Source organism: Telopea speciosissima, chromosome 2 (assembly GCF_018873765.1).
Source record: "Telopea speciosissima isolate NSW1024214 ecotype Mountain lineage chromosome 2, Tspe_v1, whole genome shotgun sequence".
Lineage (NCBI taxonomy): Eukaryota > Viridiplantae > Streptophyta > Magnoliopsida > Proteales > Proteaceae > Telopea > Telopea speciosissima.
The window spans coordinates 80,951,236-80,967,000 of record NC_057917.1 but is presented as its reverse complement, the minus strand read 5'-3'; the positions used below and the strand labels follow the sequence as shown (position 1 = coordinate 80,967,000).

The following is a 15,765-nucleotide window of genomic DNA, read 5'->3' as shown; positions in this document are numbered from 1 at the left end:
GCCTTCCGCCAGATTCTATGAGTGCCCTTGAGTCCGACGTGGAATTTATGGATGCGGTGTCGCTATCCCATTAACACCAAATGATGAGCAGGAAATGTTCCTTCTGAACGGCTGTGACTCATTCACCTCCTTCCATCAAATCCACTAGCTTGCAAGCAGTATCATTTCCTCTAGTCGTCTCTAATACGTTTAATCTTGTGGTGCCTCAAAATTCGGGTATGAAAGATTGATACGTGAAAGATACGACATCTACTAATGCCAAGCTCAAGAAAATAAAAAATAAAACTGATGAATCTAGCTCCCACCATTGGTGAGGTGTCTTTCGTATGTCAAGCTCTAAGCCCGAACTGCAAGAGTGCAAGGGGAGACGATTATTTTTTTTCAATTCACTTCAACCAATCAACAAACATCAAACATTATCACTATGCCAATTGTCAAGAAACAAGTTGTAACTCTAGAAAATAAAGAACCATGGTTGAGATTTGGGAAGCAATTTTGTAACCTACATTAATTAGAGATCAAATAATTGATTCAGTAATTCAAGTCCATTGTTTCTTCTTTTTATTTTCCTTCGTGCTAGGCCCCACACCGGGCCAGACAAAGACCCAAAGGGGCCAGCAAAGGGTCTACTGAGCCACACTTATTACTGCATTAGTATGCAAGAAAGATGGGTTATAACGATCAAACTCTCAACCACGGTTACCACGCCTAGACCTATTTTGGGTCTATTGGGCCACATTTATTTTGTCTGAAAGAGGCTATATTTTTTACTTCACCTTTTTTTTTTGGTTGGTTGAAGATTACCTCCTTACCTTAGTTCTTTATAAGATATGCCCCGTCTTTTTCGTTTTTCGTTTTTCTTATTTGATTTATAAGATTTTTTTCGATTTTTCATTTTTCTGTAGAGTCCCAGTTGCGTATTGTGCCAACAGACTGCTATAAAGTCCATTTGCAATGCACGTTAAGTGATTACTTACATAATTAAGTTAATATGATTTTTTCGTTTTCAGCTGCAAAAAAAAGAAAAAAAATTCAATTTTTAATGAAAAGTAGGATAAAATTTTTTGATGAGGAAAAAGAGGAGGGTAAAATTAATCGAAATGGGCCGATATGGGTCGATCCAGATCGGTATCTCAATCCTTGTGCTAGGGTGTCATGACCAATGAAATCACCTTTTTACCCATGATTTTGAACGATCATGAATAAGGGTATTTGAAATCGTTACCTTACATATTGATGGAATGAAATTTTTTTTATGGAGCTCTCATGTGAAGTCCTAGGGAATAAATTCTCTGAGCCACTAGCATAAGGTACACTAATATCACTATGTCTATCTCCCTCTTCTTCATATGAAATGTTTTACTACCCTCTAATGTACAATACCATTTTACCACCCCTTATCTGTGGGCCTTTATACCTTCATATCGCTTGGTTAGAAGTTAGAACCCTTTATGAAGTCTTGGGAAAAAAAAAAATGACACCTAATCATGTGGCTCCTAATGTCTACAGGTAGGATTGCGTGAAAGTACTGCCTTGTCCACTATGAAATAAAAAACCATATCTATATTGATACCCCTACATCCACGTACTTTGGCCCTGATGCTGGTGCGTGCGCTACATGACCAGACAATGATCTCTTGCATGAAATTTTATTATTAACCTAGGCAAGCTTTCCATTAGGATAGACTCGAGGTTCACAGCTGATTCAGTCTACCCCATCCAGATGCCACTTCTTTGGAACTTTTAATTTTGGGTAATTTACACATACCACCCCTGAGGTTTGGCGAAAGGATATTTTATCCCCCTGTTTTGAAAAATTCTATGTACCCCGCTAAGGTTTACAAATGGTAACAAATAAGTCCATTCCGTCAATTCATGACTAACTGTGTTAAAATTTAGATTTGAACTGATGGAATTGCCCTTGGCAATTTAGGGTTTCAAATTAGGGAAAAACCCCAAGTCTGAACCCTTCGCTCACCTGCAACTCGTCTTCCTCCCCATTCCACTTCTGCTTCTGCCCTAAATTAGGGTTTCAAAGTGAGATGTCCAGATCCCTAGCATGCCCAAATCCAAATCCATTACCTTGTGTTGATAACTGTGGAGTTAGTATAAATTTGCACATTTCATCTGATTATAGAATAGGATGGACAGCTCGTATCACTCTTTTTAATTGCGAATAAATCAATTTTGAAAAATTGGTTTATTGCAATACAAATGATCAAAGCTTACTCTGGTTGTGAGAACGTGTACGTATTCTCAGTGCGCGGTTTAAGAGCTGAGAGTTGACCGAGATTGTACTATTCTTCGTTCTTCGATGAAGAAGAAGAAATTGTAGAGATGCTCGGGTTAGTTGTGCCTTAAATCGAAGTCCTTGTAGAATAAGAGAACCATGAAGAAGAAGAGGGCAAGATATCTGATCTTCCTCCTGATAAAGCCAAAGATGAGAAAATTGGAAACTTGTCATTCCATTGTCGAAATAGTATTTCTTACCAACCACCATGGATGAGATCAAAACCAAAGCTATCTTCCAATTACAAGTTTATAAGATCCCACTTGATATGAACAGAACTGCACTATTTCCTCCCCCAAAATGGAAAATCAATGGTGTTCTGAATCTAGATTACAAGTGTGGTGCTCCAATTAGAGTTGACCCAATCGATTGGTTAATTGGTAGATGATGTTTTGAGTGGATCAAGAGATTGAAGTGCTGCAAAAGTGACAAATTAATCGGTGATTGTTACATTACAATCATGGACAAATCCGTTCTCACCGATGAACTTACGGTTTTTTTTTTGGAATATAGGTTTTGATTACTTTTTGATTTAGCAGGAATATATTTTGATGGGTATTTGCAGCTTGTGAGTTCAATCATTTGGATGCCGATGTCCAGTTGCCTCCACGAAAGTTCTCCTAGCCGGATTGAAGAAGCAGAGTTGTAATATCTGCTGAGCTCGGATTCTAACAGCCTTGGTCTCTGTTCGTCCCTAGGTTACATTTAGGGAAGATAAGTTGCACGTTTTTTCCTATAATATCTGCTGAGCTCGGATTCTAACAGCCTTGGATTTTTTCTCAATTTGAAACCCTAGATTCCTTAAAAGTTGAAAGGGTTTTGAAACCTGCAACTCATCTTCCCCAATCAATTTGGGGAAGATGAGTTACTGGTATTTTTTGTTTTTTATTTTTTTGCAAGGGTAATTTTGTTAGTTCTCCTCTTATTTTTAACACGGTTAGTCATGAATTGACGGAATGGGTTTATTTGTTACTGTTTGCAAACCTTAGAGGGTATGCAGAATGTTTCAAAATTGGGGGGTAAAAATATCCTTTCGTCAAACCTCAGGGATGGTATGTGTAAATAACCCTTTAATTTTATAGTTTTGGTGCATTAGTGACCGACCATCAGATTGGTCTCTTTTACCTTCATAACCGAGATCCTACGATCTCAACCTACCACTTCAATAGCTCAAAACAACGGATTCCATAATAGCGGTTCCGATTAGGGTTTTATGGGCTCTACTGTACACTTTCGTTCTATTCCATCACGGTTAAGCGGCGATGGCAAACGGGCAAAGCAGAGCCCGTGCGTGTTACGCATCATGCACGCGGTAGAATTAAGGTGACGTGAAAAGGTTTAATCTTCCTTCTTTTCTCTCCCTTCGTCTTAAGCTTACGAGTATCGACGAGCATAGCTTTCGCTGATTTGAGAGACGCGTCTCTGTTTTTGTTTCAGATTCCATATCCCGTCTTCTTCTTCGTCTCTCTCGACTCTGGTAATCTCTCTCTCTCTCTCTGTGTGTAGGGTTTGATCTTTATTCGTCAAAACCCTGGCATGGAGGACAGTTGAAATCATTAATCTGATTCGTCAATGCAGATTGATATTATTCTGTTTGAATCTCTATGTTAAAATTTCAAAACGGTTTGAAACTGTTTCCAAAGGAATAAATGGAAGCCTTTTAAATTTCTAATTTAATTCCTCTCTGCTTGTTTGCAGTTTCTTTTGTGGATCAGTTATGGGGGACGAGTGCTGCGCAACGCAACTGATCGACGGTGATGGCGAATTTAATATCTCTGGACTTGAGAATTTTGTGAAAACCGTAAAGGTCGCAGAATGCGGCCTCTCGTATGCTGTTGTCGCTATCATGGGACCTCAGAGCAGTGGTATGCGAGTGGTGTTGGGAATTGAAATTGATTTCTTCATCGTTTTAATTTGAGTTCATATGTTTGATCCATTTTTGTGGCGTAATTTGGTTTATATTTAGTTTGGGAGCAGTTGAAATGTGTGAAAAGACAGTTGCTCCCCCTGCAAGAGTTGTGTTTGATTTTAGCCGTTTAAAGTGTAATAAGTATTTGAGTTTCTGAAGTGCAATGAGGTTTCTCAGCTCTGAAATTATGCTGTTTCAATTTCTTGTGGAATTTGGAATCTGACCGTTTGTTGAAAACATAAGAGCTAGGATTTATTTCTTGATGGGCTTAACTGTTATTTCATTTAATTGAATATTAGGACTCACCTTAGCAGCCAAGTGATCTGCAATTTGTTGGTTATAATGCATATCTTACCCGATACACACGAACTGCCATAACATTAAATGTGATAACCGTCCAGTTTACTGATGAGTAAGATAAGTTATTCATTTCTTTTTCGAAGAAAGGGGAAGTAGATGTCCTTTGCCTTAAACTTCGAGAGAGTTACTTATGCTTGCAGTTCAAGTCTTCTATTGCTATTTTATTCTTTATGACCTAGCCTATGGATATCTTTCTCTGTGGAGAATTGTTGGATTTTAGAGAAGACTGGTTGTTTTGGCACCCAAAGTGAACCAATTATATGATGGTGCAATTCAATTGTAGTCAGTAAATATACTTTTTCTTCTTTGGTAAGGAAATCAGAAAAAAGAATCAGTGATCACGCGTAGCAAACTATGTGATCTCCATACACTTACATCAGCACTTATCAAGTTAGAATTTTATGTACTGCCAAAACAAGCACAAAAGACTAAATATGAAGTAGTTCCTCATTAAACTTTATGTGGAACCATTGTTCCTAAGATATTTTTTTTTTGGTAAATAATTATAGGGAAATTTACACATACCACCCCTGAGGTTTGACGAAAGGATATTTTCACCCCCCAGTTTTGAAAAATTCTGCGTACTCCCCTGAGGTTTGTAAACGGTAACAAATAAGCCCATTCCGTCAGTTCATGACTAACACTGTTAAAAATTAGACTTGGAACTGACGAAATTGCCCTTCTAAGAAGAAACCCAAAAAAAAAAAAACAACCTGCAACTCATCTTCCCCAAAATCGATTGGGGAAGATGAGTTGCAACCATCCAGCGCCCCATTGATGGATTGCCCGATGGATTGCTTTCTTTCTAGTTTCAAATTTTGTTTCATTTCTCTGTATTTGTAGCAGATGCAGGTCAAGAATCAATCAAACCTTTGAACATCCTCGATCCATCTCCCATGATTCTTCAAAGCTTGTCTCACACTGATGTCCCTGTTGCTGTCTCCGTGAGTGAACGCCATCTTTATGAGGTTTCTTCGAGCATTTTAATGACAGAAAGCTGGGTCAGGACCCATGTTCTGACCTACTTCCCTTCGACCAAAATCAGCACCATTGTGGTGGGAAATGCTGTCCTTTGCAACAGAGATCATGAGGAGAATTGGGGTTTGGTTCTGCCATCTCTGAAGAACATTTACTACTCCCTCGTCAGATGGGGCTTGGAGAAAGAAATCAATATGTCGGCTTCCTTTTCTGGTGACTGTTTAAATCTAAATTCCAACACATTTAGAGATGAACTAACCGCGAATCTTATCAATCCTCTGTTAGGTTTTCTTCATAAATCCAACTCAACCTACTGTGTCAGCCCAACTGCAGATTTTTCGCCATTGCCATCTGAAGCTACAGACTTGGTTTCTGCTTACTTTGAATCCATCAAAAATCTTGGGCCATTCCAGATGAATGGGTTTAATGTCGTCCTTTGCACCCAAGAAAAATAGAGACCCAAGAGCAGGAAGGGTTTGGATTTCTCACGGAGGGTTATTCACAAACATGGACCTGCAGTTGGTGCAAAAGGGTTATTCGCTCTTCTTCTACATGGACCTGCAGTTGGTGCAAATGGGTTTGGATTTCTCATGGAGGAGGAAGAAATGGATTTTGCTACTCGCAGCGCTTGGCTTCACTGGTTATGGTGCCTATAAGGTCTATTATTTTACTTTCTGTGGTCAAGAAGAGGAAGAGGTTTTTAAAGCTTCTTGAAGCCTTGATTTCCGTGACCGAAGCTGTATCCGATTTCGCAGAGACGATCTCAGTCATTTCCAAGGACTTGATGGAGTTCCTTCAATCAGATTCGGATCAAATTCCCACCAGTTTGAAGCAGATATCCAAAATCACAAGGTCGGAAGAGTTTTAAACATGGGAGCTGGGATGGGTGCAACTCATCTTCCCCAAAATCGATTGGGGAAGATGAGTTGCAGGTTTTGCACTTTTTTTTTTTTGTTTCTTCTTAGAAGGGCAATTCCGTCAGTTCAAGTCTAATTTTTAACAGTGTAGGTCATGAACTGACGGAATGGACTTATTTGTTACCGTTTGCAAACCTTAGGGGGGTATGCAAAATTTTCCAAAACCAGGGGGGGTGAAATATCCTTTCTTCAAATCTCAGGGGTGGTATGTGTAAATTTCCCATAATTATATTACCGAACCCCGAGAGGGTGCAGGGAAGAGCGAACCAGAGAAACAATATACAAGAAAGGGAAGAAGGAAAAGGGAGAGGGGGGGAAGGAGGAAAAAATAAAGGGAGGGGGGGAGGCGATCGACCAGCCTACGCAGAGGAGGAGGACCGCAAAAGGGCAGAATCAAGGCCCCTAAAAGTCAAAATATGCTTGTTTTTGTGGCTGTCCGAGAAGGGCCTCTGGTGAATATTGTTGAGCTTAGTGGACACATCGAAGGAGATGGCTTTCCAAATCACATCAAACGATCTAGAGTTGGAAGTCCATCTCCTGAGGTTCCTCTCCATCCAGATATGATGAATAGCGGCGCTAAAAACAAGCTTCCCTATAGTGTCATAAGTAGAGTTCCTAAAGAAGGTTTTGAGCAACCATTGCCATTCACGATCAAAGCTTCTAAACCTTCTGCTACGCTGCCAGATGGAGGATAATGCCTTTTTCCATATGGTGGAGGTAAAGGTGCAATCAAAGAAGAGATGGGGGATATCTTCACGGCCAATCCAACAAAGGTTGCAGGAGGGGGGGGGGCTGGGATGGTGCGGTGGATAAGGAAGGCTTGAGTGAGCAGGCAAAGTCTTACGGCTCTCCAAACAGTTAGGCTATGACGGGGAATGTGGCCTTTGAACCAGACTAAGTTATGCCAGGGGACAGAGGGACAGGGGTCCTGGGAAAGGTGCCAGGCAGAAGAGGAGGAGAAGGTGTTGGTGGGGGAGGGTAGCCAGGTGACCTTATCCGCACGGGGTGAGGGGTTATGAGGCAGCGGGGGAAGGGTTGTCCAGATCTGAGAGATAATGTCTGGGTTGAGGGATGGGTGGGGGTCCAAGAACCAGAGGAGGTGAGAGAGGAGACAGGGGCGGCCTTGGGGAGGCCAGAGGAATAAATAGCCCTGGGGCCAAGAAGATTAAAGAGGATACCTAAGGGGTGCCAAGGATCGAGCCAGAGAGAGGTGGAGGTGCCATCAGAGATGGAGGAGGAGATACCGCGGAGGGCTAGAGGGCGGAGGGAGAGGATCTTGCGCCAAATCCAAGAGGAGTTATCATGGATGAGGACAGTCCAAATGGAGTCAGATTTAAGAAGATGGGATTGAGCTTCTTGGGTTCCTGCAAAATCTATAAAATTCAAACCTTACTTCATAAGAAGAGAGAACTGTCATACATAAAAATTTTTGAGGTGCTTCTAGATGTTCTGCTGAACATTGTTCTATTCATTTTTCCTATACTTCCCATGAATGGAAACGGTACCTTAGAACTATTTGGCACCTTTTCATGGAAAGGACCAATCCAAAAATTTCTATTCTGGGTATGACACCCAAGAGACGGCAAAGTAATGGCCAACCTAGGAGATCGTTGAAGGGTCCCCACCAAGAAACGACATAGTACCATGGGGTTTGGGAGATCGTTGAGGGAGTGCACAACTTTAGTCCCACATCACCTAGGGGGAATGTTCCTGGACAATTGATAACCTCAAGCACCCCACCCTAGTATGAGGCCTTTTAAAACCGTGCGGCCCATGGGCCAAAGCAGACAATATCATGCTAGTGGTGTGGGTCTGGGGCATTAGTGCGTTACATTGGGTGGAACTCGTTTCCCCCAAATCTTCTCCTATTCTCTATATACTTCAGCTCCACATAACAGCTCATAGGGGACCTCACCATTTCAGCTACTAACCCCATCGTTGCATAACTTTCTCTTTGTTAAAAATGGATTAATATTCTTATTTAACATGGACCAAACAGCTGTAAATTCTTGATCTCCTTCTCAGACAGGATTCTGCCAAAATTAGGTTGCCCAAATAAATTCGTCATCTTCTATCTCCTACTGTTGGTCAACTGTAGAATTCCTTAAATAAAATTGGATTTTGTTATCTTGGATAACCATTTATCTTCCAAAGTCTTATACAAACCTCCATATGCAGTTTGCAAGGCACTGTTGTAAAAGTTAACCCTGCACCTTCGTGATGTTTGTCCACATACTGTAGCCCATATGAGCACCTAACTTCTCTAGGGTGCTAAACCCTCAATGTCACCCTCTTTTTTTAAAAAAAAATAAAATTCATATGCGTATGTATTCTGGTGGATGCCAGGTCTCACTGTCATATATTTATCTGCATGGTTCTTATTTCAGATACTTGTACAAGATCCTGATGAAAAATATATGGTGTCCACATTTTATGTGGTTTATGAAAGATATCTTTACCACTAAACCAATATATATATATATATATATATATATATATGGGGTTTGTATTTTCTTGTATTGATAGAGTTTGTGCTCTGAATTGACATTTGAGATAGTTCTACAATGTCATTTTGGTGAAACATCATGGATAACTTTCATATGGACTATGGATCTATATTTCATTGGGGAAGGGGGTTGTTTGCTGACATTGGCATGGGTTCTCTATGTCCTTATTGGTTAATTCTGTTTTATTCAATTAAAAAAAATAAGAAATAGAAATATTGAACTTTTTTCCTCATGGACAGGGAAGAGCACCCTATTAAACCATCTTTTCCATACGAATTTCAGGGAGATGGATGCATTCAGAGGAAGGTAGGTATCTTATTTCCCATGTGTTAAGAGTTTCAAAATATTGAACTCAGTTATCCTCTTTTTTTGTTAATTTCTGTGACTACTGCACAAGAGATACATAATGGTATTTCCTTTCATTGCAGGAGTCAAACCACCAAGGGCATTTGGATGGCAAAGTGTGTTGGCATTGAGCCTTGCACTATTGCGATGGATTTGGAGGGTACTGATGGGAGAGAAAGAGGCGAGGTAACCTCATTCGTGTCTCTTCTTTTTCTTCAGAATGAAGTGGTTACTTCTCTGAGTTCAGCTTAATTTTTTTTGGTTGCTTCTAGTAATGTTGTTGTTTGACAGATTTGATGCTATATTCCTTTCATAAGAATGTCAACCAAGGTTTAAAGTATCGGTATCGGGTATCGTATCGGTCGGGTGATTTTAAGAGACGTATCATATAGTATCGTTTCGGAGATACGTATTGAACAATATAGATACGCATAAAAATGATCAATATACACATTGAAATACACTTTTGGAACAAAAAACAATATAAATAAGCAATACATAATAAGTGTCATACATAAAACCTAAAATGGTGAATAATGTATAACCAAACAAGTGCATTAAATTGAAATTGTTATAAAAGATGAGGTTCCTTACATGTTGTAATCATCTATAGCCATGAAGCGTATTGGATGATGCAAAGGATGATGTTGTAGCACTTTTCGATTCATTTTTTTAGTTTAAAAGTGTGAAAAACCAAGATGAAATGCAAGATTTTAGACTCTTGGTTGAGAGTTTTCCTTTATTTTTTCGTTAGATTAAGAATTGTATGGAGTCTGTGAGTGAAAATAGCTTTTTTATGGAATGTATCGATGGTATTGGTAGGGATGTCAACCGGTCGGTGACGGTCGGTTTCGGTCGGGCTTAATCGGGCACCATCATTTCAAAACCTTGCACCGTTACCGACTGTTTATGTGATCGGGCCTTGAGAACCCAGACATGGACACGATAGCTTTCGGTCAGTTGGTGATCGGGCCATAATCGGTCAGTTTAATGGCATCCCTTATGGATTGTTCATTGCAGAAACTCATGAAGCCAACGCCCCTGAATCTCCCAATCTCACATAGATTAACGTTCCAGTGATCAATTAATAATACAGAAAACAGAGCAAGAAGCCATCCAATATTAGAAAACACAAAATAGATTGGTAACTAGAAAGGCCGAATCGATCCAATCTGGTCTACGGATTTGGTTTTCAACAGAGCATCCATGAGCTAACTTGCGCAGATGTTGGCCGCCATTCCCACGCCTGGAAGGGTTTGTAGCTTGCAACAGTTTCCATAAACAGAGCGGACTCTAAACCTAAAACCTAAGTCAAGAACGGAGTGGACTATTGAACCCATGTACATCTGAGATTAGCACGTCCCAACACTGGATCGGCAGATTTCTTCAAACAACTTTGTAGACACCGAGCTTCCGAGAGGAACAGAGCTTCGGAGACACCAAGCTTCCAAAGGGCAATCAGAGGTCCAAAGCTATCTGGGGAAGAAAGATATTGGGGTTTGTGCTTTCGGTGGAGATAAGAACCAGAAATGGGGCATTGGGGCTTGGGAAGGAACAGATTTTAATGTTTAATACTTTAATATCTTTGTGAATTGTGACTTTGTTAGATGAATCATTTAATATATTTAATATATGACGTGATTGATCAGGGATTAATCATTAAAAAAATATTTAAAACAGGTTTTGATCAAGTCGGTCAGGCGACCATCGGTCTCCACCTCTGCACTGGGAACGGCCGATTATTAATCGGTCGGTCCCAAGCCCGACTCATTTTTTAATTGGTCGTGTCGGACTCGGTTTTTGATAGGTCGGGCTCGGTCGGCTCTGCCGGTGCGGGTTTGTAGTTGACACCCCTAGGTATCGGTATGTATCGGTGCGTATCGGTGCGTTTCGGTAATGTATTGGTATGTATCGAGCCGTATTGACCGATGCGTATCGATACGTATTAAACCACCCACAGAACCCTTTACTGGACATATCAATGGTATCGATACGTATCGGTCGATACATTTCGATACAATTCGAGGCAATCCATTTTTAAAAAAAAGGGAGACATATCGGTATCATCTGATACCGATCCGTATCGTATCGTATCGGTCGGTACTTTAAACCATGATGTCAACCTCAAAACTATACCTCAAACTGATGGTCAGATGTGAGAATACCCATACCCCATTGCCGTTTTCCAGTAAAGGTATAAATAGAAACCAAAAGCTTATGTAGACAGTACTTGATAATGACAGCGTATGAAATAGCTTCAACAGTCCTCAATCAACTACAACACAGCAGTATTCAACTTAGAATAAGGTTGATTACATACCTCAGTTTCTAAACCAGGAAGAGAGTATGGAAGAAGGAAAAGAAGAAGAAGGCTTCTCGCTTATGGCCTTGGTTTGTCTCTCACCCCACCACTGTCTCTCACAGCAAACAATGGCATCAAGCCAATCTTTTTTCAATGGGGTGTAGTATGTGGCCCCTTTTTTATTAATAAGAGCTACTATGGATCCCCCCTTGTGTGGAGGAGGAAATTTCCTACAAAATAGTACAAATTTAAAATGAAAACTAATCTTAACCTAAGATCTTACTTCTAGAAACATTACAAATAGAACAACTTCTAAAATAGCAACTGCAACTGACATGTAGTAAATAGAAACAACTACTAAGAACTTCTATTAACACCCCACTCAAGGCATGAACTGATGTAGTGATGACCTTTAACCTGGCCCATGGTATTGGACCAAAAGATGGGCCTAAAGGTCTAGCAGGCTGGTTGATTGGGCTGGCTCAATGGGCCTTTCTCCACTTCCTCCTTATTCGACAACATCATGTCGAGTAAAGGAGATTGTAAAATTCTAGAAAGTATAACAGAAAGTATGATAGCAGGATGTATAATATCTATAAGAGGAAAGCAGAGAAGAAATTTCAATTAGAGGCATTTCCTTTCTCTTTATCACACACACACACACACACACATTAAAGGAGGGGGGGGGGGGCAGTTGGTATCTTTTCTCCATTTGGAGCTTGAATGGAGAAGTTAGCAAGAGGGGATCTGTAAAAGTTATATTAGAGGTTCAGACGTCTTGAGGCTTGGAATTTTTCCTTGCTTCAAGCCATCCAAGGGTAATTGGACGCAATGATTGGTCCTAATGCCACAAGTGCAGTCCCCTGGACAAGTAACACACCACTATACCTGTGAGACATATTGATACTGAGCTGTTTGGTAGTTTTGTGTGTTTGTTCTGCTGATTACACAGGAAAAGTTACAGACCTGAGACAAAACAAGGATGATTTCAAATGGCAAGTAAAAATATATTCTATTTGGGAGGTCTGCAAAATGGTTTTAAAGAACCCTGGTCTAAAAGTGCGACATCACTGACATGTGAAAGAGCCTTAGATCCTTATCATTGCCAGATGAAATAAATCATGCTTCAAGGTACCTTAGAGTTTGCATGTCAGATACAAGATGAATGCAGCGGGATGTTGCTTAGAGAATTGGTGTAAGCCGTAAGATTTCAATAGTGTTCTGAGCCCAAGAGCTTTAAAATTATCTGTCAGGATTTTTGAGAAAGTAATCAATAAATTTAAAAAAAAGAAGAGAAACTATTAGTGATCAGAATTTAAATCTGAACTATTTTGCCGCTTGGTTTTAGTGATGTTCTACCACAATAAGATTTATGAAATTTTTTAGATTTGAGAAAAACCCTAGCATTTGAAAATTGAAAATCACCCCTATAAACCCAAAAAATTCAGTTTTTGTTCTCTAATTGGGGGGGTTGATTTTTTATCCTTTTATCCTTTTATTTTTTAACTATTTTTATTGGATTAAAATAGGGGGTATTTGTTTTTTTATGAATAATATCTTTAGTAAATGAAATAACAAATATAAAAACATTTACTTAAATGATATTTGGCATAAATAAGTGTCAAACCTGGTTCAATATCATTTCAAGCACAGGTTTCATCAAGTTTCGATGGGATAAGTGAAATTATATAGGTGGTTCAACCAAGTTCAAGTCAAAACTTGCGAAATATCTTAAATCAAGTAGAAACATGTTGAAACCTGGTCGAAACCAGGTACAAAGTCGTATCGCACTTGGGTTTCGTCTTGGTTTCTTACGAAACCGAGATATCTAGGTCGAAACATGAGATTTAGAACCATGCTCAAAATCAACCTTGCAAACAGTGCTTTTACTGTACTGGGTTCTCATCTCCTCCACACATTCATTTTTTTTGTATGTTTTGAGTTCATGTCTTGGCTTGATGGGAACTGAGATCTTGGTTTGACTGTTGGAGAGATGATGTTATCTAGTACTGTTCTTAAAAACCTGGAAAGGTGTTAAGAACTTGTGGAGAATTTGTATTGAAATTTTCTCTAATATTTGGATTACAATGTAAAAATACTATAGAATTTATAAATCCTCCAATTTGCATGTTGGTGAGCTAGTATTTCTCTTCCTTAGTTGATGTTCATTGCATCTCTCTCTTCTCTCTCTGCATGATTTCTTTTGTCTGGATTTCTACTCTGTTGTACCTCTCTGACGGTGTTTATCTGATGATCTGTTTTTAATGGTTGCAATGCAACTTAACTTGAATTCAGTGAGAGGGAAATTTAGCTTTTATTGATTTAAAATATTTCCCTTAGATGTATATAGTGTTAGTTGTGCTAAACTCCTGTATAAAGTACTAGTTGTGTTATGCTTTTCTGAAGTTTCTTGTATGTAATATAATCGTCCCCATTGTTTCAGGATGATACTGCCTTTGAGAAACAGAGTGCCCTATTTGCTTTGGCGGTTTCAGACATTGTACTAATAAACATGTGAGTTTTCCAGATTAGCACTTCCATGTTGCTGCGAGATAGAGAGCCCCTAGTTGTTTCCCTATGGTAAAAAGTTGATATGATTGATCCTTATGAGGATGCCTTTAGGTGGTGCCATGATATTGGTCGGGAACAGGCTGCCAACAAACCTCTTCTTAAGACAGTGTTTCAGGTAATGCCTATGCATTTTATTTTTATTTTGGTCCAGGTAAATAGTGTATTTCTTGGTCAACATCTATTATTATTCTGTATTCTTTGTCTTTTTTGTTTGTTCAATTGGTAGGTCATGATGCGCCTATTTAGCCCTCGCAAAACGACACTGCTATTTGTTGTTCGTGACAAAACAAAGGTTTGTAACCAAATAATTAGAGTTCTCTCAGGAGATATTGGTTGATCACCTTGCAAGTTGACTGTGAAATTCACTGTGTGTACCTTTTCAATATTTAACCTGTTTGTTCGTCTACTATAGACTCCGCTTGAGCATTTAGAGCCAATTCTAAGGGAAGATATTCAGAAGGTGCCCTTCTATGCCATTTTCTTGTTATGTAGTTGCTTTGCTGAATCTTTTTTCTTTTCCATAACACTTTGTATTAAATTTTTCTGCAGATATGGAACAGTGTTTCTAAACCCCCAGCCCATAAGGACACTCCTATCAGTGAATTTTTCAATGTGAGTCATCATTTGTTCCAAAGGAAGTTTGGATTATTTTAAAATATTCAGTACTCTGATCCACTTGTACTTTCACTTGAAGGTGGAGGTTACTGCTTTATCCAGTTTCGAAGAGAAGGAAGAGCAGTTCAAAGAGCAGGTAACTCCTCAAATGCAATTAGTAATTTATGTCTTCTACTTTGCTGTAGCCATTACTTCTATTGCTATGACTTTTGCAATTCGTGAGGGCATTTTGGTTTAGGATCGAAATGCAAACAAGCCTCGTCCCTACTATTTAGGATTTGATCTCATGCTGTCATTCCATCTCACCCAAGTTTTTTCAGTTCTTAATGCTCAAGGATCATTAATTTTGGTGTGAAGTTATGAACACATATACACGTGTTGTTTGGAACTTCACTGGTAGAAGTTGTTACTTCTTATTTTATTTTATTTTTTATGCAGGTTGCACAATTGCGGCAGCGATTTTTCCATTCTATTGCTCCGGGAGGGCTTGCTGGAGACAGACGGGGTGTTGTCCCTGCTTCGGGATTTGCCTTCAGTGCCCAGCAGATATGGAAAGTTATAAGAGAGAATAAAGATCTTGACCTCCCTGCTCACAAGGTGTTAACTTGGTAACTAACTTGTTATGTAGAAATAGGTCTCTGTAGGTATACTCATAATATATATGCTATTATTTAGGTGATGGTCGCTACCGTTCGATGTGAAGAGATTGCCAATGAGAAGCTCAGTCACTTGACCTCAGATGAGGTAGTGAAAACATATCTCTGGTTTGCTGCATTTCTTGTGATTCCATTGATATTCCTTGTCATGCTCTGGTAATACGTTTTAGGGCTGGCTAGTGCTGGAGGAAGCTGTTCAAACTGGGCCGGTATCAGGTTTTGGGAAAAAGCTCAGTTCACTTTTAGAGACTTATCTTTCTGAGTAAGGCGGTAGCTTTTTCTTCTATTTTCTTATTAATGTCACCATGGTCCTCT

General features: G+C 39.5%; 1 protein-coding gene across 1 annotated transcript in view; it reads left to right on the top strand.

Moving 5' to 3' along the window:
• Positions 1-3,633: 3,633 nt before the first annotated feature.
• LOC122652946 (protein ROOT HAIR DEFECTIVE 3 homolog 2-like) overlaps positions 3,634-15,765 on the top strand; it is a 33,753-nt gene continuing 21,621 nt past the window's right edge. Inside the window, exons 1-13 of the mRNA XM_043846833.1 lie at positions 3,634-3,767; positions 3,989-4,155; positions 9,201-9,267; positions 9,390-9,492; positions 14,052-14,122; positions 14,231-14,294; positions 14,406-14,471; positions 14,592-14,639; positions 14,729-14,791; positions 14,874-14,930; positions 15,233-15,391; positions 15,470-15,538; positions 15,621-15,712. Of these exons, the coding sequence (XP_043702768.1) occupies positions 4,008-4,155; positions 9,201-9,267; positions 9,390-9,492; positions 14,052-14,122; positions 14,231-14,294; positions 14,406-14,471; positions 14,592-14,639; positions 14,729-14,791; positions 14,874-14,930; positions 15,233-15,391; positions 15,470-15,538; positions 15,621-15,712 (1,007 nt within the window). The 5' untranslated portion in view covers positions 3,634-3,767; positions 3,989-4,007. The remainder of the gene's footprint in view (positions 3,768-3,988; positions 4,156-9,200; positions 9,268-9,389; positions 9,493-14,051; positions 14,123-14,230; positions 14,295-14,405; positions 14,472-14,591; positions 14,640-14,728; positions 14,792-14,873; positions 14,931-15,232; positions 15,392-15,469; positions 15,539-15,620; positions 15,713-15,765) is intronic.